This window comes from Hippocampus zosterae, chromosome 15 (assembly GCF_025434085.1).
Source record: "Hippocampus zosterae strain Florida chromosome 15, ASM2543408v3, whole genome shotgun sequence".
NCBI classification, from domain to species: Eukaryota; Metazoa; Chordata; class Actinopteri; order Syngnathiformes; family Syngnathidae; genus Hippocampus; species Hippocampus zosterae.
Genome location: NC_067465.1, coordinates 5,638,410 through 5,660,766, shown reverse-complemented (window position 1 = coordinate 5,660,766; position 22,357 = coordinate 5,638,410). Strand labels below are relative to the sequence as shown.

The 22,357-nt window shown below is 45.7% G+C and overlaps 2 protein-coding genes across 4 annotated transcripts in view; one reads left to right on the top strand and one right to left on the bottom strand.

Annotated features, from left to right (window-relative positions):
• dad1 (defender against cell death 1) overlaps positions 1-22,357 on the top strand; it is a 120,358-nt gene that overhangs the window by 85,626 nt on the left and 12,375 nt on the right. The window lies entirely within an intron of this gene.
• LOC127616915 (uncharacterized) overlaps positions 1,997-22,357 on the bottom strand; it is a 108,018-nt gene continuing 87,657 nt past the window's right edge. Inside the window, exons 8-15 of one of the 3 annotated variants that reach the window (XM_052088739.1) lie at positions 16,357-16,613; positions 15,409-15,545; positions 13,867-13,988; positions 12,265-12,382; positions 10,453-10,777; positions 8,568-8,768; positions 6,827-7,316; positions 1,997-6,171 (exon numbers count right to left, since the gene is read on the bottom strand). In XM_052088739.1, coding sequence (XP_051944699.1) covers positions 5,140-6,171; positions 6,827-7,316; positions 8,568-8,768; positions 10,453-10,777; positions 12,265-12,382; positions 13,867-13,988; positions 15,409-15,545; positions 16,357-16,613 — 2,682 coding nt within the window. In that variant the 3' untranslated portion in view covers positions 1,997-5,139. Of the gene's footprint in view, positions 6,172-6,826; positions 7,317-8,567; positions 8,776-10,452; positions 10,778-12,264; positions 12,383-13,866; positions 13,989-15,408; positions 15,546-16,356; positions 16,614-22,357 lie in introns of all 3 variants that reach the window. The other 2 variants (XM_052088738.1, XM_052088740.1) reach the window with 2 other exon arrangements.

Sequence of the window (22,357 nt, the reverse complement as noted above, 5' to 3'; positions counted from 1 at the left end):
GTTGCAGTGCGCATGCGCACGCGCGTGTGCGTGCCTAGCAGACAAAGCCGGTCAGAGAAGTCAAAAGCTCCGTTTTGCCTCCAAATGACTTTCCATCCTTTTTTGACTCATGAATCTCACATTTAGGTTCCTCTGTCTGTCTGTCGCTCGCTGTCACCGTATAACAATGAAGCACACCGGAGGATCATTTCATAACAAATCGCAAATTCTGTTTGATGCAATATTATTGCAAATCAACTGCTAATATGCTCCCGCATCCGCCCCTTGTTTCTGATTTGAGGCGGGTATTATCGTTGTGATCAAGCGGAGACCCGGCTAACGCGATCATTTTCGAAACAAGGGTGTAGAAATAATACCCCCCCCCCCCCACACCTCCCCTTTCACGTGCGATTATTTGAATAAATCTTTTTAACCAGCCATTCAGTCACACGGCAACCCCTCAAGCCATCATTTGTGACAAACGCTGCAGAATGAGCCCGGCAGAGTTCCATCCGACATGTCCTTCTATATAATTGCTGCTGCTTTTGGATTAAAAAAAACATTTTAAGTTAAACTCTTGCTTTTTTTCTTGTGCCGTTGAAAAAAAACGACCCAACGTCAACTTTCATCCGCAAGCCTCAATGCTGCGTGGAACTCGGCCCTCCGTCACAGTTTTCGCATCCCCTGAATCAGAGCGGCGATGCTTCTCCTTCATCCTGCTGAAGACACACAAGCAGTCGCGGACGCACACATTCATGCAGTTTATGGTTCAGACATTTCAAGGGGCCAATTTGACAAGACACACGCGCAGACTCACAAGACTTGTGAGCCCACATTTGCATGTTCTCCACAGTGCTCTCTGTTGTTCGCTCTCTATTTATCTCTCCGTAGCACACTCACAGAGCAAATTTAAGCAGCAGAACTCTGATTATCCGGAAATTTGTGAGACGGCGGAAGAAGCACAAGGTGGGCCTGATTCATCTCTTTGAAATTGTACCTTTTTTTTAATTCAAATTTACAAAAAGAAAAAGTACAACGGAAAGAAGCACGTACATGTACAGCACGCAACTGTAAAACGGTATCAACATCACGTGGGAGCCATGACGCCAGGCGGGGGTGCAAAACCAATTGGATCTTTCAGGTAAAGTTGGATGAAAAAGCCTTTCATGGCATCCATTCAAACATTGACAGGGCAACCTTCAAACGGAGATGCTGGGATCCTGATTTCCTGTTCTAAACAAATCTAATCCGCTACTCTGTAGAGCAGTAAGAGCTGTGGGGAGCATCAGCGCGCGCGTACTTTTATCCAAATCGATGCAACTTAGTCGGTTAATCACATCACACCTTTGATGGAATCAATTCATCACGCTCGCGAGGTTGAATAATCACTTCTGTTAAGTGCTTTTGTTTGTTGCCGTGCTGCATAACTCCAGAGACGCTTTGATTTGAAGCAAGCAAACACTTTCGGGCTTTTGAATTAGATCAATAAGCGATACGAAAGACCGGTAGCCAATTTTGCATGTGCGACTCGTGTGTGTAAAACAACAAGTCCTTTCACGGTGCACTTCAGTTGAGCCGATTCCCTTGCGATTTAGTGCCCCTCTGTGCCTGTATTTGTGTGTCCGATTCAAATCGAGTGTTGAAACACGTGTTGAAACACGTGTTGAAACACGTGTTGAAACAAATATATATATATTTATTTGGAGATAAATGTTTCGAACCTGTAAAAGGATGTATGGGATTTTCTGGACCTTTTCTGAACTGCAGAAACTCCAAAATATAGTCCAACATAAATATCCAATGACGTTGTGCACCCCCGCTGCTTTCCAACTGTATTTGTATCTCGGTTCACTTCATCCAGTTTGTCCATCGTTTGATTCCGTGGCTCAGAAAAACAGGTCTACAGTATATGAGGTTGAATCCTAGCGGTGTTGGTCCAACACAGTGGACTCCAGTAAAAAAAGGCAGTAGATCAAGGATGCTTTACAACAAGGCAAGGAGGAATGTTTTTTCTGTAGTTGTTGTTGTTTGTTTGTTTTTTAATGGCACAACAAAACTTCCTTTTGCTAAACATCTGTGCACTAATACATTTCCAACCTGATAGGAAAACTCTCCCAAAAATATATTTTTTGAACCTTTACATCGTGGAAAATCATAAATGTGTATAAATAGGGATCTGATCATCTTTCAATCTGTCGGCCTCGAAGTCTACTGTGATTTTTGTTGCCATTACGGATGATTGTCGAAATCTTTGCCAATTCGTAGTCTCGGCTCAGTTTGTGGGAGACGCCCTTTCCAAAGTGAGCCTTCAAAGACAGCGAGACTTGCTTCCGTTTACCTGACGTTGTTTTCAGAGCGTGTGCGCTGCCGGAAGGACGATGACGTAACTAGTCGATCAGCAGGGTTGCTAAGCAACGGAGGGCAATCTCGCGCTGTATATTTGTTCCTAAGCAAAGTCGCGGCGGCAGTTAGCTTCCCACGTTTTGTCGTCGCGAAAGCCTTTTCACTATTTTGTGGGAAAAAAACCCGGTCGTGATTATTGAAGTTTCGGTTATAAAGGCGTTTGTTGTCGGCAAAATCGGCAAAATGAATGACGGGAAATCGGGATTTTAAAATGTGAACGTTATAGCGGTGAAAACGTGGATACCTGGAAAAGAGGCTCGTCTGTATGAACAATTTCCAGACCTCTCAGGCAATGCAACGCTGATAACTATGCCCTTGAAACCAATTCTTAATTCCATATCAGGGTGTTAGTCGACAGTTGGGGGGGGGAAACTATTTCAACTGGATTTTTATTTTAGCATTTTAATAGACTTTCAATCCACTCGACTGCCTTTTCATCAAAGAAGGTTTCTCTGTGCTGAAGCATCCATTGACTAATATTTTGCACAGTAAACTTCGCTCCGAGGGCACGAATCCCAGAGAGCGGCTCGGAGTTGTCACGAAACACAATCGGGCGTTTTGTTCACTCCACGCCGCCGTCGAATCCAATTTCGTTTTTTTTGTTTCTAATCTACAGTACATACAGACCGTCCTAAACAGTGATCCATTTGGACATGTACAGTAAGTTCCGCTTCTGCTTAAGGTAAACAAAATTCATTTATTATTCTCTCTCGTTCTCTCTCTGCAAGAGTATCCAGCGCTAGTTTACATTTAATTTGTTTTGACACACGGTCAAACTCTTGTAGCATTTCCTTAATCCACATCTTATAAAGACAACTACAATCTTGAACATAAATCACCATCTATGACACAGTATGAAAGTGCAGTTCAGGCTTGAAAAATCATTTGCATCCCGACCTTTTACAGGAAAAGCAAAAGAGTCGTCACGGTGTTGTTGAAAGGAGGAGGAGGAAATTCATTTGGGCGGTCTGAATTCTCAAGTGGGATCTGGACGAAGCGTTTTTGTCTTCAACCCTTTTCCCCAAAAGTCGTGAAGTCTGTGCCCTCAAGACGCATCAGGTGAGACAAATGGGGCTGTTTGTTTCCACATAAAAAAATTGTTCTTCTAGAAAACATTTACGAGATTAGTCACTGACTCGTCGTTGCTCCATACAGTCGATGCGTTTGCTTTTAGAACTGACTGCGGTACAATCAAAGCCAAAGTGTGTCAATGAGTTCCACGTGTTCCTACGCGCGCGTCTTTGTAAACATAGCAACACCGAACCACTAAAAGATGGGCAACGAGAGGGAGCGTGGGACTGGGGTGGGGATCGCATCATGAAATCTTCACAATGTCTGTTTTCCTCGAGGACTGAAAGGAGTCTTTTTCTCTATTTGAGTCGTCGTTTCCATTTGGAATGAAGCAGCAAGCTGAAAAATGGACCATTCTGCCATTGGAAATTGAATAAAAAGTTGTTGTTTTTTTTAATATATATTTTTTCATTGTTATTTTTTGACAGTGGTCTCAACCGCCTCTGTCTATATATTATCACTTTATATTTAAATATATATTCAATCTTATTTTCATGTCTTTGCTGTTTGGGATATCATATCTCATAAATCCCAGAGAAAAATAAAATATACAACAGATACATTGCAGTGAATGAGGTATGTGCAGCCTTTACAAAAGTTTGCTTGCAATGTAACGGTTCACAACTCATACGGACACGGACTAAGTCGTCTGACATTTGAACCACCCGTCGCAAAACGCTGATGGGGAGGAATGTTAAGTTTTAAGCAGTGTCTTATTTTGAGGGCTAAAACTGCATTAATTTTCGTTCATATTATACACAACACTGAAATGATCGGAAACTGTATTTACTGACGCATGGATGTGTGAGAGTACACGGCTAATAGTCAACAGCCGGGCTCTGAAAGCTAACCAAAAATCTTCAAGAAAAGCAGTTCATATTCTATTCACGGCAATGTATCTGCAAAAGAGCATACAGTGATACCTGAACTTACGAGTCTTACGAGAAGTCAGTAAATCCTGCTCTAGGAAAAACCTGTTACAAGATTTGGTGGCCGTTTTTGAGTTGCCGGAACAGATTGTTGGCATTTCCATTCATTTTAATGGGGAAAGCTGATTTGACATGGGAGTGATTTGAGCAAAGAGTTCCGGGGAACAAACTGAACTCTAAAGTCAACGTATCACTGTATATATATTTTTTCATCCTTTAGTCATCTTGCAGTTATTTTTGAGAATGAACATTTCGCGCTTTGTCTTTGTTTAACATACACACACATACTGTACGTCCGCTCAGAAAAGACAATCGCAAGCTTCTTCCTACGACCTTCGAAACCCAGAGTTAAAAGGACAACCTGTTTTCCCCGCGGTTTGCCACTGCACGTGTACACGCCGGATTCAATCGTGCACTGTGTATTTGGGTTGTGTTTGTTTTTTTTTTCCTTTGTCCAAAGTTTGAACAAACAGCTGTCGCCGGCAGCAGAAGCATCCTGTGCATTGTCTCGGTATCTGTGCTTGACCATATCAGTGCTTCAACACTTATTGCTTTAAATTACATCAATCACTGCCTCCCCTTCCCTTTCGCGTTCTTCACCCTCCCTGGGCTCATTTCTCTCTGTCTCTTTTTATTACTTTGCCTCTTCATCTTTCTCCCCTTTAACTTCTCGTCACATTAGTCTGGTTCTGGTAGTCTTTTCATCATTCCCTCCCCTCCCTTCCTCTTTCGCCCCTTTACCCCAATTTTTCTTCTTTTATCCTTCTTCAGTCTTTCCCTTCACATCGAGCCCTCTCTCCTTCCTTTGCCCCCCTCTTTTATCGGGCTTCGCTTTCTCCTCTTTGGCACCATCTTCAACTTGTTCCTTTTCTTCTTTCTCCTTCTCTCGGTCTCGGAAGAGCTGAGCTAACTTGTGGAAGCGGGGCCCCCACTCTTCCAATCCGGCACCCCAGTCCTCCTTGTCCGCGTCCTTCTCTCCTTCGCTCTCGAGTGAGCTCAGCGATCCGGCGCGGGACCCGGTACCCTCCAGACCGTAGATCTGCACCGAGTCATACGGTGGTTGCGAGGGGTCAAATGTGACCTGGGCGAGACGTAGGCGTAGGAATTCGCCCACCCTCAGCGCCAGAGGGGGAGCCCCGGTCCCCGGTGCTGCTCTGGCCGCTTCAATACCAGGAACCCATCCGGGGCCGACGCCCAGCACTCCCCCGTAAGCTCCCCGAGGCTGACCGGGGAAGGGCAAAAGCTGGGGGGTCATATCCATTCTCGCCAACACATAGCCACCCAAAGCCACCCGGTCACGCCAGTCTCCAATCAATGCGGGTGACTCCGGGTAGACAGTTGGACTACCGGTCAGTGGTATGCCACCGCCTTCTCTTTCTGGCCTCGCCACCACAAAGTTGCTCCCCAGCTCCAGTCCTCCCCTCTCCAGACTGCCGTGGGGCTCCTTCTGCCTGCGTACCTCCCCCTGCAAACCGGCGGCGTAGTTGCGAACATTGCTAGCTTTGTGTTTTCCGTCGGTCGAGGTTGCCCCGCTTCCGCTTCCGCCTCCTCCGTTGCATTCCGACTCGGCACCTTTTGGAGAGAGGCCGGCGCGGGAGGCCTTCCGCCCCGCCATCGGGAGGGTGGCGGAATCGCACACCCAGCCTCCTACGCCATGACCCTGGCCAATCATGGAGCCGGATCGTGTCAGGACGAGGTTATGCTCCCTTGGCAGTGTCTCCGACTGCACCTGGATGGGATGTAGGTGAGCACGAGTGGTTTCAGTCCAGGGTTTGGGTAGGGTGAAGTACTGTGAGGAAGGAGGATGATTTGGTCAAAATAGGGCGGAGGATGGCCAATATGGGAGAACAAGAGCGATGGCAATAACAAGTGAGACAAAAGGAAAGTCGGGACGCCGAACAGAAAAGGAAGTCAAGAGTGAGAAGAAGCCGTGGACAGATTCATTGCATACGAGAAAGAACTCACGCTGCACCACGAGAGCGAGATGGAGTGATTCAGAGATAAAGCGTTTGACAATTAAACGAAGCTGAGGACTAGCGCATCTGCTTCGGCCGAATAAATAAAACATAACACCAGATAATAAATGGCAGGAAATAAATGTGCTGACGTGTCGGACTCATCACCACCCCTCAGCTTTGTCCTGAACCGCAGGGACATATTGCAAAAGATGAAACATGGCTGGGAGCAAAGAAATAACAATGAGCTCAACCCCAACCTAATGATTAGTTCACATTTCCCTAATTACTTCATGATCACGTCGTTCGTGTATTTGATTCACACCTAAAATAGTAACGCGAGTCATTGTCGACGATTATTACATTGAAATTCAATACTCCATGCGCTTGCTATCAAATTCTCTCCATCGAGCAACGTACGACGATACGTAGAGCTCGACAAATTCAGAGTGCCTTTAAGCTTAATAAAAGGACGGCTGCAATGCTCACCCAGTCCATATCGTGACCGTGGTTGACTTTTTCTTCGCTGCTCTCCTCAGTACAGTTGCTGGAGGTTCCCATCCCTCGTCGTTTCTCCTGGCTGCCACTAGTCCGTGGCGTTCCTTCATCCGATGTGCTGACGCCACTCTGGGTCGCAGCCCCATCGCGGCTGCCCGCGTGGCTTCCCGTTCGGCTTCCCGCGCTGAGATCTGTGGAGGTTACGTACACGGCCCCCGACTCCATGGGTCCGACCATGGCCCCCTGGTTTTGGATGACCAACGAGTGGTCCGGTTGGCCTCCGGGAAAGCGGTATCCAAGCTCTGCCAGACCTGGTTCCAATGTTTCGCCCGGTGTGCGGCGTAGCACAGGTAGTGTGTGGCTGCTGTAACAGAGGCGACCATAAAAGGGTCCTCCCGGGCCTGAGTAGTTGTGATCAACAACTGGATTCTGAGCCCAGCTGCAGGTGCGAGTTTTCTCCTGTCCGCGTTGGGTGTAGCGTCTGGAGGACACAAAAACACATTCAGATGTGACCTTTTTTTTTGTGTGTGTGGGGGGTTTAGAATCAAATCCATTTTAAAGGGAGTACCCTGGACTAAATAATTGTTTCATCATATTTGGAAGCGGATTACTTGAATAGAATTTAACCAAATAAATTGCAATATATATTTGGGGGGGATGTTATACAGATAGGGCGTCCCGGTAGTCCAGTGGTTAGCACGTCGGCTCCACAGTGCAGAGGTACCGGGTTCGATTCCAGCTCCGGCCTCCCTGTGTGGAGTTTGCATGTTCTCCCCGGGCCTGCGTGGGTTTTCTCCGGGTGCTCCGGTTTCCTCCCACATTCCAAAAATATGCATGGCAGGCTGATTGAACATTCTAAATTGTCCCTAGGTGTCAATTATATGCGTCACCACACGCTTGTGTGCGAATGTTAGTTGACGCATGGGGCGGGGCGACATACCACTTAGCGTCAACGGGTATGGGTGCGGGGGAGCTTTGCGGACAAACGTATTTCCTGATCACAAACCGGTCGTCACTGGGTGTAGGGGTGGATTTTTTTCTCAATCCTAGTTCCCCAACTGACTCGGAAGACTGCGGTCGCCACATCCGCACGCCAATGAATGCATCATTGTAACTTTTTGTGTACATTGGGTTATATCACAGGGGGCATAAACTTTGCCAGGACTTGCCGATTAGGGCAAAATAGACAAAAGTGGCCTACAGGGGCCGCCACAAAATTGGGAAAGAACTCACCTTCAATAGTATGTCATTATTTTAAACTTAGTTATTACAATTTACTCTTAAAATTGAAACACTAACATGCTGTTGATTGAAATGTAACAGAGACTCATTTTCAAAAAAAAATGCATCGATCGCGATCAATTGAATTAATTTGACTTGGTATTAATGGGCTCTGTGATTGGCTGACAACCGGTTCAGGGTGTCCCCTGCCTACTGCCCAAAGACGGCTGGGATAGGCTCCAGCACCCCTTGTGAGGATAATATGGGACTTTCAATGGGAAATGGACACAGCAGCTCAGAAAAAAGAATCCCTCGATGTAAAAAAGGCTGGCCGAGACCAGGAAAATTCATGTGAAAGATGCTCAGAAATCAATTTTAAAAAATGCCATACACAACTGATTTATCACACTGGTTTGCATCAATGTCCAATTTCCGGGGACCTCATTTCTGAATGTAAATAATTCGAAGAACCCCAAGTGATTCACGACAACATGAAGAAGAGCCAACTTACACGTTCCTGCTGTCCAGCGTGCGATAGCCGCGTGAGCGTGAGCTGTGGGGGGCGCTCTGGAGCGCGGCGATATCAAAGGCGGCCGTGTCGGCCTCGCCGCCGCCCTCGTCGTCATACGTGATGATGTTCTCGCGGACGTCATCGTCCTCCAGCGGTGACAGCGAGTCGCGCTTCTGACGCCTCAGTGACAATGACAGGGCGCTCACCGCTATGGAGCGACGGCGGCGGGTGCCAAGGAAATTGAGGGATGAAAGCAAACAAAGAATGATGAAAAGGGGTCAGGGGAGGGCACAGGGGAAATAAAAAGAAGGCCGGGAGGGTAAAGGGAGGGTGGGAGATGGAGAAACATTAAGGTTAGACAAAGAGGTGAGACAAAACAAATTCAGAGGAGGCCTCGGGTTAGAGGGCAGGTGCATCATATCAGCGGGCTGCAAGCCACCGCTCTGTAATTGACTTTGAGCTCCAGCCAGGCAAACAGAAGCTTTGCTGGATTGTCCCATGTCTCCGTCGTTCCAAAACACAGCTTAACATTTGGCTGGGAGCGGGGGGGCTACAGCTCCTTAGATGCACAAATATTTTAAAAGCTTTTTATGACTGTTAGTCCCGTATATATTGCTGTGGAGTTACTGTGAGTATGTGAGTCACCGACCACTAAGTTAGCCTACATAGCAGTCAAAGTATTTGGTGTGGATATGAATCGTGCCAACAACAAACATTTGTGATCCATCACCCATCGACGTTGGTGTCACATGCACGTCCGCGATCGAGAGTCACAAAACAGAGACCATCGTAATTGCGCTTTCAAAAGAATCCTCGGCATTTTAACATTAAGATATCCTTTATTTGTCCCGCAATGGGGAAATTACAATCAGAATTCAGAAAGGAAAAACGCTGGGTAGGGAGAGGGAAAAAAAAACCACGCTTGAACTGTTCTCTTCCGAGAATTAGTCCAGGATAAAAAAAGACCCTAGCACAATAATAAGCATATGACAGTTACAAGTCACAAGAAATAACTCGGGGGTAAACGCGACGCGGCCGAAAAATGACTAGCTGCACGGTCCCTGTTGCGCTCCGCATTATCGAACCACTTCACGGGGGAAAAAAAAAAATCGGAATTGTCGCTGCGCATAATTGTAGGAGTCCAATCTTTTTTTTTTGTCATTGCACTGCACGTGATGAAACTGTGGGTTGAGTTGAATGCGAAAACGTTTTTCCTCTACTTGAACTTACGCGACTTGTTTATACTCTTTTAGTCCGCCAAAAAGCCTCACCACATCACCTTCACGCAAACGTGCCTCCCTTTGTGATTGAAAAGCTCTCCATCCAGAATGATAATGTCCCTCTCAGCAAGGCACGGAGCGGTGAGTCAACGGAGCGAATAGAAATGACAACGACGCTGGCCACCACCCAACACTACACTTCCTCAGCACCCGGACGTGATTCAATTGAGCGTTTTTGAATTCCTGCTCAGGTGGAAGTGACATTTCATTGTGTGGCTACCCACGACGCCAGCCAAGAAACTCAAGCATAATAGTTATTTTAGTGGCGATTAGCAACAAATAAATAAAGGAATAAACAAATAACCCTTTCCTTTCAAGCGGCTATGAAATATTTACGCGACTGCTTTCATACTCTCAGTTGAAGATTAAGCGCGCCGGCATGTGGTGAAGGATAAATGTAGCTAAAGTCTATTTACTTGTCTTTTCATATGTAGATTTGTGTAAAACAGTTTTGCGGTCGTTCTACTGCAATTGTATCACTAATGTATCATTTATATGCCGCGGTGTTGTTGTTAGAATGAAATAAGGCAAAAACATAATTCACGTTGTTGTTTTCAATGACAGTCCCATTAGCTCACGACTGACTTGTGCTATATTCACAGAACTTACCCAGGAGCGTCGCAACACATGCCAATATGGCCAGCAGAGCAGCGGTGCTGAGGCCAGGCGAGGGCAACGTGGAGTGCTGGGGGAGACAAACGGCTTCTCTTTCGCGCTCCCATTCGCCCTCGGCCTGTTTGCCCGTCTCTCTCTCCCCGGTCTTTGCCCCTCCTCTCATGCAGGGGCAGACGGACACCGTGACGGTGCCGGTGCTGGTGAGACCCGACGTCCCGTCTCTTAGAACCAGTGGCACATAAAACGTTACGCTGGATGACGGAGAACGGGACAGCGGCTGCAGCTGGGACAGCAAGACCAAGCTTGCCGTGGGACCTGTCGAGAGATCACGCAGGTGACGATCTTTCAAATGTTGTCCGGATAACATCACTTCCCCCACCCCCGATTCATTTCACCTGAACATTCTTCCTGCTTTGCAACCCGATCACAATAACGGATCTGTGAGAGCTCCACGGACAAGAGCGGTGACAGCAATGTTATTGTGTGTCAGGGAAGGAAATATCGTCGTGGTTTCCCCTGACAGCATTTTGCTCACTTTTCTATGTATAGTCGCAGAATAAGCTGATCCAAAAATCAACACATGTAGTTTGAGTTTCCATAAGCTGCTGCACTGTCTTGGTCTTTTTTTTTTTCTGCGAGAAACTCAAAGTTGGAAAAAAAAAAAATCCAACAACATAATTTGGCACCGAGGCAATGGCGCAAGGTGCCTCGTGTGATAATGTTGATCCATGATCCTATCCATGCTAGTCACAGCCCCTATGGGGGCGATTCTGGACAGCATCTGGGAATTGCTGCCGTCTATGTGCTAAAACATTACACCGCTCTATCATCCTCCTGCGGCGCTCTCCTTTGGATTTATGTTGTTTCTGCTCAGCAACAGCAACTCTCAGGCTTCAAATTCCACAGACACGTGACAGAGTGACAGCAATTATTTTTTTATAGAGTACGAGACATTGCTTTTTATTTCACATCATATTTCTGGTTCAGCAAAGGAAATACGCACTCCTGGTATTTGCACTGCACAAACACATGACAACAAAGTCAGCGATTTGGCAGTTTCAGTCATGGAATTTCATCATCATTATTATTGAGCGTTTACACCATCAGAAGCACCATTTGAGAAGTGGTGGGGGGCTCTATACAGCCTGATGCATTTTGTGACGTTCCATGAAAAATGCTAAAGCCTCACGATGGTCAAAACAACCCCCAAATCGAAAACCAAGTGCTGACTGGAATACAGCAAATAACGCGTCAACCATAATAATAGCGCAGTGTGAGACAAAGATGGAGAATAAATGAAAGATTGTCAACAGGAAGGGATAAGAACAGAATGTAAGGTGCCCTCCGTAATCATGGGCACCGCTGGTTAAGATGTGTCAAAAGCCATAATAAAACTGGATTTGTTAGAGGCGAAAGAACACCTCGTAACCGGAGGCGATGAATGGCACTGCTTGGAATTTTCTTAACTTGCGGGAGCACTTAAGTGAGCTTAATTTTTGCATTATGTTCGACAACATGTCAGGGAAGAGTATAACAAGAAAATCAATGGGCCTCCACAAACAAAAGACGGATCCTGAGGACGAGAGTAGGAAGAATAGTCACATGGGTGGGGGGCGGATGGAAGAAACGAATTCAACCAGAAAAGAAAAGGGACTGTAGGTGTGAAAACGAGGAGGCAAGAAAGGAAGACGACGTCAGGCGGAGAGAAAAATGTGTGATTATGAGCTTTGAAATGTAGAAAACAACATGTTCCGATTAAGACAAACTAGAGTCGGGGGGGGGGGGGGTGATTGAGTCCTTACCACCACTGTCCCTGACACTGAAGTTGAGGGCAGTGCTGGACTCCGGAGGGATGCTGAAATACACCGTGCTGTCATTCCCTCCTTCATCTCTATCAATCGCCCGCAACACCTGCACCACCTGAAAGCCAGAGATAGAGGGGAGAGAGCATCATTGCGTGTGCGTGAGAGTGCACGCGAATGAAGGGGGATGGAAAAGCTGCAAGATGAGGAAAAAGTAATAAGAGAAGCGCACACGCACGCGGTGCTTTTAGCGAGCAATAAGCCATTAGCCGGCGTCAGCACAAATCAAAACAAGCCAAACAATTAGCATAGCGCCGCGTGTTAACCGAGTGTAATACACACCAAATAAATAACTGGCTGACAGGAAATGCCTCGCACGTATGCGCCGCTATATGGCTTCCCGTTTGGGAAGACCATTTGCACGAGTCTGTCTTGGCAGCGGGCACAACGTGATTAGAAAAGGGTCGGCCGAGACTGACGGGTCATTCCTTTTGAATGAAAAACGACTGTCATTATGATGCAAGACATCCTTTTTGAGAGATTATCTGAAGCTGAAGAGGTTTGCATGCCTTGCGAGCTCGAGAGTATACCAGGGGGCCTCTTTTGAGTAATCTTGCTCGCATTCTGGTATCAGTTGCTGATGTGTGTGAATATTGGATTGTGTCGTGACTAATGACTTGTCACACGCAGACATGCCTACACGCCCCAACCCTTTTGAGGATATCATACGCTTTTTTTTTTTCATGTGGCCTCGCTACAACTCAGCCATGTAACTGCATAAACAAACACAGTGTCACAAGCCATATTGAAAAAAACGAATCCACAACATTGCCACAGAATTCAGTAACAAAGCCAAAATAAAGGTGGTGTCCAGTAGGAAATTTAGGAACAAAGAGATGCCATCAATGGTTTTGCTGGGACCTGAACCCATCTGAGAAATATTGAATGAAAATATACAAATAGGGCATCAGAAAGAATGTTTGAGAGCAACTTCAACTGCAATTCATTTTGACAATGTTGGGTCCCTCAAGGGTCAATCCTTGGACCCCTTCTGTTCAGCCAGTCGATGTGACCTTTGGGGCAAACGCTCACAACGCTAATGTTGGCAATCACAGTCTTACAGATGACAGACGCATGCAGTAGATTTAGCAATGTCCCAGAATGACATGAGTTCAGTTAACGTATTGTGCTACTGTCTCAAGAAGATTAACAACTGGATCAACCAAAATGTCCTTGAGATGATCCTGAACAAAACTAAGGTCATTATTTTTAGCATTAAAGAAAAGAGGATTGCTCTGAGAAAACACCTGAGTCACTGTCTTTCGAAAAGAAAGACGTAGCCTCTATCAATAAAGACAAATTCTATTCTGTAGACCAATAGTTGAATAGGATTGTACTCGGAATTATGTTTGTGAATGTTTGTGAAGATTGTGAATGCGCAAAACGATGAGAGAATCCCGTTTCCTCATGAAATGCCAGATCTGAAATGTCATTCCATTTTCGTGCACAGATCCGCCGTTCCAAAGCTTTCGTCCAAATGCACATATGTTTCAAATGCATACATTTGAAGCATATGCGAGCTCTTACGAAGAAGATATTTACCTTTCCAGTGGTGGATGAATCGCACATGGCCGTGGTGTATTGCCTGTCCAGCTCGGGAGCATTGTCATTCAAGTCTAACGTCTCGATAGCAACCAGAACCCGAGACACCTGGCTGGGGTTGTCTGAAAAAGCAATTAAGAGACAGATTGTTTACAACACAAAGTCCACACAAACGGCTCCAAATATAAAATTCCATGAAGAAAATTCCCCGATGCAGTAAACACGCCCGTGAATGCACACAAAGGTGCAATGCACGCTCCATTAAATCGGCTCAATTGTACTTGTGGGTAAACTCCCAGCATTTTGGTGTTAATCCAAACCTTCGCACTCAGATCCCATTAGTGAGTTTGCTGAATATAAAGTCTGATTTGGCTGCTGCTGCAGCTCTCACCTCCTCAGCTGGAAAATAACCGATGTTTCCACTGCGCCAGACACGCATAAAATTGCTCCGTTCTGAGGCACAACAGCCCGAAGAGCGCCTATGTGTCTGTGTGAGAGTGAGAATGGGGCGAACAATCAATCTGCATGGAGTTACGCAAGAGATGTCGTTGAAATGGATTAGCGGAGGGTTTTCCGTCGCTCATTCACTTGGATTGACACACTTGAACGGGCTCTCACGGCCACGCTGAAAATATGTGGGGTCCCATTCTGAGCTCGACATCACACTGCCTCATTTTAGGCTGTGGTTGTGACACAATTTGGCCACACGTACACACACACACACACAGCGCGATTGCTTCCCATTCCCGAAAACATCTTTTATTGTCATCTAATTTTACTGTCCATATGCCATAGGAGTGAACGGTGCACCCGTGGCCATCATGAGACCTGCTGCGCACAACGTCAACACCATCTCCAGCAGTTTGTTTATTGGATGGGGCTCATTACCGCAGACAGACACTCGCTGGGCTACTCTGTCAACACAACAGCGCTCCCACAACAAACCCGGAGTACCTTTCAAGGCAAACCAACGGACTTTATCCATGGCAAGACGGTATTGGAACATTGTCGAGGGAGATTGTTGTGGAAATGAGGTATTTTGCATGAATGTAAATGTTGAGTTCTGCAAACCTTATGCAAGAGGGATGACCTAACAAACCTAACAAGCGATGCTCCAAAAATTCTGCACGCTCAAGAGTTTCTGCTTCTTTTAGATGGTTGTCTGTCAATCAAGTTGCCATTCTTCATGAAGCGCAAGTGGACACAGTTCACTTCAGAGGTGAGGCTATACTGACCTGAGATTTGAATAAGCTCTACTATTTCTTTCCTTCCAGTTTGAATGCCGGCTCATCGTTACTCCAAACGCACAGTATACTGACGGAACAAAATATGAACCCAAGTCTTCCGACTGGTTTGGAAATTCTAAGCGGCTTAGTTACCGGTAAACATCATTCCACAAGGGAAACTGTGTCTTTTGGTCACCTTGCAATTATGACCAAAAACCTAAAAACACAGATGAACGGGTAAAAGGGTCCATGGTGGTAAAACGAGTGAACACATGATGTATCCCCGTGAAGTGACATGCAAAGAATGACTTCTAACCTCTCTGGGTGGCAATGACAGTAATGTTGTGCCAGTGCTCACGTTCCCGGTCTAATTCCATGGCTGTCGTGATGAGGCCCGAGTCTGGGGTGATGCGAAATAGAGCCTCTGGGTCTGACTGAGGATCAATGGAGAACCTGGAGAAAGGCAAATGAGAAAAATAGAGAGGGAGAAAGGAGAGGTAAAGTAAGGTACCAAAAAAAAGAGAGGGGGGGGGGCGTAGAGAGGTAAAGTACAATAAAATAGTTACGCTGAAGGGAAGAGAAAAAAATCAGCGCGCGTGAGGCTGAAGAAAACAGGCCGCCAATGTGCGAGGGAGCGATAAGAGAAAGTCTGCGTTCGAATGGCCAAAGCATTAATAGAGGGAGATTCTCAAAGATGATAGAGAGTCTTTTGAAGTGCTACAGATCATTTGAATATCTCTTTTGAAACATCAACTATCATTCCTCCCACACAATCGCTATTAGCACTTTTGCCGATGATAATTGGGACATCGTTCAGTTTTGTTGCCGACAAATTACCACCTTAGACCATCCGTGGAGGATGGTTTTGAGGATCATCCGAGGATCCGTGCAAGTTTCCGTGGTTGCTTTCTGGCTCTGGGGAACAACGAGTGGGCTTTTCGGTTAGCTTAAATAATTTGTTTAGCGGTAAAACGTTGCTAAGCTTCTATCCGAGGAGCTGAATATCCCTGATTTACAAATGGATCTGTGAATAAATTCTTCCTCTGAGACATAAAAAAAGTACAGTAGTGCCGCTACAGCGTGAGAAAATATTTAAATGAGGAGTTTGATGGAACGATAGGACTTTGAACTGTCAAATAAAGACCGTGAAAAAGTCTGAACAAAGCTCTATTTAAGCATTGCCTTGCGCGTGTCAAACAAAAGCATTGTCAAGAAAGAGATAGAGGTACATTTTCCTTTTATTTTGAGCTTGTGCCAATTATACCTGATGTTATTCGTCAGACCCGTATCTGGGTCCACAGCACTGACTCGGCCCACGGTGCAGGCTGGGGGGCAGTTTTCGGAAACGTCCATGTGGTATCGTGCCCTGGAGAACCTCGGAGGTTCGTCTGCATCCAGCACCGCCACTCGGATGGAAGCGCGGTCTTTAATCGATCCTCGACGCAAGAAGCGAGGGTCCACGGTGGGATTCAGAACCTCCACGGAGAAAGAGTAGGAACTGCGGCTTTCATAGTCTACGGCCTGGAGAGAGAACGAGTGCGGTTACAGTGGCTGGATGACGTGTGAGGCATCACAGAGTAGAACCACTTTCGCTTTGGATGGACACATTGAAATGTGGACTCTAACGCTTTTAAGAGCAGCGCTATGCAAATTAGGTTGGTTTCTTTTCCCCCCCTTTACACGCTATTTTCGGCCTCCAAATACTACAAGCGTCTGTTTGCATATCAAAAGCAGAAAGATGGAAAATAAGAATCGCAGCGGTCAACAGGGAATTTTAATCCGAGATTACTTTTGACGTTGATTTAAACAACGTCTTTACTTCTGGCACGTCAGGTTTTTGAGATGTTTTCTCTTTTCTTGTTGTCGTTTTGAGGCTTGACCATAAAAGCCTGCGCAATACAAAATTTTACCCTGTAATGTAATTTATAGCTAACGTTGTTTCAGGGGAAAAAAAAACAATAATACCCCCAAAACTGAACCTAACCCTCGTTCATAAATATTACTCAATAGATCATTATAACACAGACTATATTATTATTAGGGCGGCCCGGTAGTCCAGTGGTTAGCACGTCGGCTTCACAGTGCAGAGGTACCGGGTTCGATTCCAGCTCCGGCCTCCCTGTGTGGAGTTTGCATGTTCTCCCCGGGCTTGCGTGGGTTTTCTCCGGGTGCTCCGGTTTCCTCCCACATTCCAAAAACATGCGTGGCAGGCTGATTGAACACTCTAAATTGTCCCTAGGTGTGAGTGTGAGCGTGTATGGTTGTTCGTTTCTGTGTGCCCTGCGATTGGCTGGCAACCGATTCAGGGTGTCCCCCGCCTACTGCCCGAAGACAGCTGGGATAGGCTCCAGCACCCCCCGCAACCCTAGTGAGGATCAAGCGGCTCGGAAGATGAATGAATGAATGAATATATTATTATTAGTGAAAAATGAGTATGCAGGAGAAAAAATACGGTTAGATTCGAAATCAGCGCAAAAAAACCCAAACCCATATACTTTAGAAAAGTCGACTTGCATCTCTGAAAATGTGTTGACCAGTGCTAGTTTGAGAGAAAATAACAAGAGGCGAGGAGCTGCTGTCAAAGAACATTTAAAAGAAGCAAAAGAAGAATTAAACATCATCATGGCGCACGATACTTGGACTTAGTACTTTGAAATGTGATTTTATGATCGGTGGACTGTTTATACAGACAGCACATCACTCTGCCAACTCCAAGTAGACACCTGCTTGGAGCCTCACTACGATTGAATTAAAAGCCTTTCGTGTCATAGCAAAAAGAGGTCGTCCAGATTGCGTTTTGGAACGGGAACCCGCTCACGTCCATGCTGGCTTGTTACCAGACTTGTTTTGGGACCCCGTTTGCCTGCGGTGGCAATGTGATTAGGGGCCTTATATGTAAAGCAAGATCTCGAAAGCTATGATCATCTGGGCAGGGCAGCTTGTTAAACAAAGTGGACCAACAGACACACATCCAGGAACATTTTTGCGTGTGCAAAACATTCATGAGCGCGGCTGTGTTTATGAGCTGCTCCGAGGGCTCCTTTTCATTGCACGTGGCTTTAGATCTTCTGTCACTATGCTTGTTCTTAGAGTATGTCTGTAAGCATGCATCATTCATTGATGAGTGGCACAGAAAAAGAAGAGCGGGGAGCGGATAAATAGGATCTCAGGCGTCGCGGAATATTTGCTGCCAGTTTCTGGTAGAATAAAAAAATAAAAAATAAAAATCATTGTGAGGGTTCAGGCTTCACTGGGAATATTGATATCCCACTTCCTCTTCTCTTTATTTCTGATCCCTCATTTTGTATTCCACCACATCCCCCTTCTCCGTGGGCTGTAAACCTCAGCAAAGTGCTTCAGAGGAAGTCGGCAGTTTCAGCAAGAAAAAGAAAAATGTTACATTGGAAACGAGAAAGCAAAGTAATTGCTGGGATACCCGCAGAGGGGGTGGTAAAAAAAAAAACAAAAAAACAAACGTGTTGGGAAACGCAACAACAAAATGTTTGGTGAGAGAGGCAAAGACAAAGAGACAGTGGGCGTGCGTGCGCGTGTTGTGGCGCAGATGGAAAAAAAAAGTTCTCTTCACGTGAGTCCTATTAACGGAAAGAACTCGAAAATCAGTCTGGGGAGGGGAGGTGTCACTTGCTCTGTGAGTATACACTCATCACTTATCGCCCTCCTTTTATCATCGGGCACACCATCATGCCAATCTGCCTCCCCCATCTCTCCGTGACACGCTCCATCACCCGCCCAGCGATGCCCGCCCATCTCGTTTTTTTTCCTAATGTGTCGGTGATCGGGGGCAAGCTCCAACAAACCTCCTCGCACACTCAAAAGCTTCAGCCCTCATTCGTCCTAAAAGGAAACACTTATTACCCACAAGCTCAAGTGCACCATGTTTTGCTCCCCGCATCAATTATTTGCCTCGCGTCCATTAATATTTTCATGCACTGACGCGTTCCGCCGCGCCGCATTTTTAGATTCCTCTGCCTCCAACCACATTTTCTCTCACCTTGGCCGTCAATTACACATTTTAAGCCTCGGTCATTCTTCAAGTTTTTCCTGATATTGTCAGCAAGATGATCATTTTATGGGAGATGTAATGAGTACGCCTACTGGTGAATGGTTCTTTGTGTCGAAAGCAGAGTCAAATGAGAGTTCAATTTCCCCATGAGCGAGTTTAATGAGTTCATGAATATGAAAAAAAATATACTGTCAAGCTTCACAACTATATTAAGTAGAATTCATGACAGGTTGTTGTAAAAGAACACACGGGCGGGTCAATGTCATTGTTAAAATGATGTGCCAAGACGGGCCTGATCAGTACTTTTTCGAGCCTCTGGATTTAGACGCTTTTTATTAATGCGGACCCTCCACTGCGTATAAATTGGCGAAAGAAGGCAGCCCAATCAAATTGGTGTTATTCAAAGAGGCGGATAAAGCGGGTGTTTTTCCGTCACAAACCAGGTCATTACGGATGTACGTTCTCAGTCCATCACTCCGGACTGAAACGTGAATCGACACCGCGGGGTTACTTTGAGCAGACTGTGTTGATTACATGCTCATCTCATTGCACGTTCCTAAGGCCTCGCTCCTCTCTTTACATGCTATCACCGGCCAGCAGAGATTCCGTCGAGGAAGTGCGGAGTTGACAAAGATGTGAAGGGGGAGGAGGTAGATATGTTTTGGAGTTACTGACCTGATGAGCCAATGGGAACGGGTGGTCACCACATCAATACAGGCGGGACTGCAGCTCAAGCGTTATGTCAGCAACTGATTTTTTAGGGTTTTACTTTTATAACAATTATACAGGAAAGGTAAGGGGTAATGTATCCGAGAAAAAGCATCCATTTTTAGAACACACAGTGGCATAAAAGTTGGTATGAAAAAAAAGCAACAATTTATTACATTACAAAACCATCATTGCTTAAAATGCATTCAATTGTTCATTTAAAAAAGATGCATAAAATCCAGCATCTTCAATGAGGAGAAATATTATTTGGAGCTTTTAAAGAACAGCGAATGGATAATAAATTATTGATGTTTAGAACCCACACAATATAAATGTATTCATCCAAAAGCAGACACGCACGCATAAATATGCAAACACACACGCACACATTTTTTTCTTCTTTCTATTATGCACTAATTTCATGGCCCTTTTTTACAATTCATTTGAGTGGGTGTGCAGAGAAAGGATTAACATTCATAATAGTGGCCATTATGAAATGTATTAGCGCATCTGCCTCACATCAGGCGATTCGAGTCGCTCTGTGACTGACCGGCCAACAGACCGCGGCGTAAAACCGCCACTCGCTTGACATCAACTGTGTAAGGGCTGCAATGACCCCTGAACGTAATGTAAAACAAGTGGGATGGAAAATGGATTGATCAGCCTTTATTGCGGCGGAAGATCTGTCACTGACAGTCTCCTGTTTCGTTGGCGGCCTGACGACCCACGAAAACTTTTAATCACTGACAGAATAAGCGCAGATGGAAGCGATTTTCAGGCAATCACCCGAACCGTCGCTAACCAAAAAAAAGCACCTTTGGCAGGCAAAGATCACAAATTACTGTTTGCAAAAGACTGCATAAGAAAAGAGAACAGGGTACGTCAGAAGATGCAAATAAGAAACAGAAACGTACCAAGAAGTATCGAGACGAGCATCCAAAATATTTGGATTTGAGAATGTTTTGTGGTCTGACGAGCCAAAAATGAACCTTGACCAAAGTAGAAAAAAAAATTCTACAGCTTCCGAGAAATACAGGATTTGTTCATGAATTCAAGCAACATCTATGATGAACACGATGGCATTAAAAAAAAAAAAAAAACTCAACACAGACACACTTAGTCTGATGATCGGGAGCGATGCAAACAAACCGATTTTCCGCATGACGATAATGATGACCTAAAATAGTCAAAGGGTTCGCGAATCTGTCAGTAAATCTATAGACACAAACCCCATAAAGGAATCCATATGAGCATCTGTCGGGAAGGCCGAAGGTAGTCTTGGTGTTTCTGAAACGTGGATGTCTGGGGATTGATTGCTTTGATATGCTGTGATTAAGACTAATGTCATCCCCCCACCACCCTCGTAACAATTGGCATTCAGAATCATCTAGTTTGAACATACTGTGTAATTTCCATTTTGAATGCCTCTCATAATTAGGAGAAATTAATTAGCCAACCTACTCGCCGGAGTAATGAAACGTGATGCACGCCTCCCCAAAGAAGCTGGACCCGGAGGCAAACATGCTCAATTTACAGCGTGCATGCGCGTTTGTGTTTGGCTCACATACAATCGATGCACATGACTTGCCGGCGGGCTCGCTTCGATGTTCTGAGGTGGCGCTCCAGTCTCGCTGTCTGCAGTGTAATCGATGATTTGCAAAATAGTCGATGATCATTTGAACACAAGGAGAGCATGTGGCTACTTGTGCTGACAAGGGACGGCTGTACTTCCTGTGCGCGTGTCCCGCCGCCCTTGGACTTTTTTGTCTTTTTTTTTGTCCTACCGTAGTTTCTAAATCAAAATCGTACATTGCATTTGTCTGATGACAAGCGCTTTGGACATTTCTGCCAACCGGCATCACTCCAAGAGTTGAGAGAACCAAGCTTCTTCTTAATCTCCCTTTTGACTTTGTTCTCCCGATGCCGTCTTTCCTCATGGCATCTTATATGTCTCTCCCTGATGTCCCTCTCAAATGCGGCGAGCCTCCCATTTTCAACTTCTGACCAAGACGTCGCTCGCTCTCTTCTTTGCCCTCATCCCTTTCTTCCTCTGCGGATGTGAACACAATCTCTCCCGGTGAGAAAACAAACACGGATAATCCTGGGCTCGCCGCCGGCGTGTGACCGAGGATAAGGCAGCCGGTTTTAAATGTGAGCATATGGAAATCATCGCCGCAAACCGACACGAGCGCAAGCTTGCTCGTCCCTCGGGTACATGGCGGAACTCTGCAGGGGGCATAAACGGTCGGCTTACGGAGTTCACAGCTGCTTAAATGGGACGCCCCTCCTGAACAAGGATGATAGTGATGTGCCGTGATCTCAATTGATCATAAGTTCTGCACTGGAAGCACAAAAAATAATGAGTGCGATGGAGATTTTTATTTATTTGAAAGGAACCTCAATTAGCATAGCCGCAACTAGCAAGAGCCCACCCACCGAATAGTTCCCACAATCCATTAGAAGGCACGACTGAAGTCGAGGAGCAATTGCGCCACAGAAGGCGATGCTAATTCGCCAATTAACTTCCACTTAT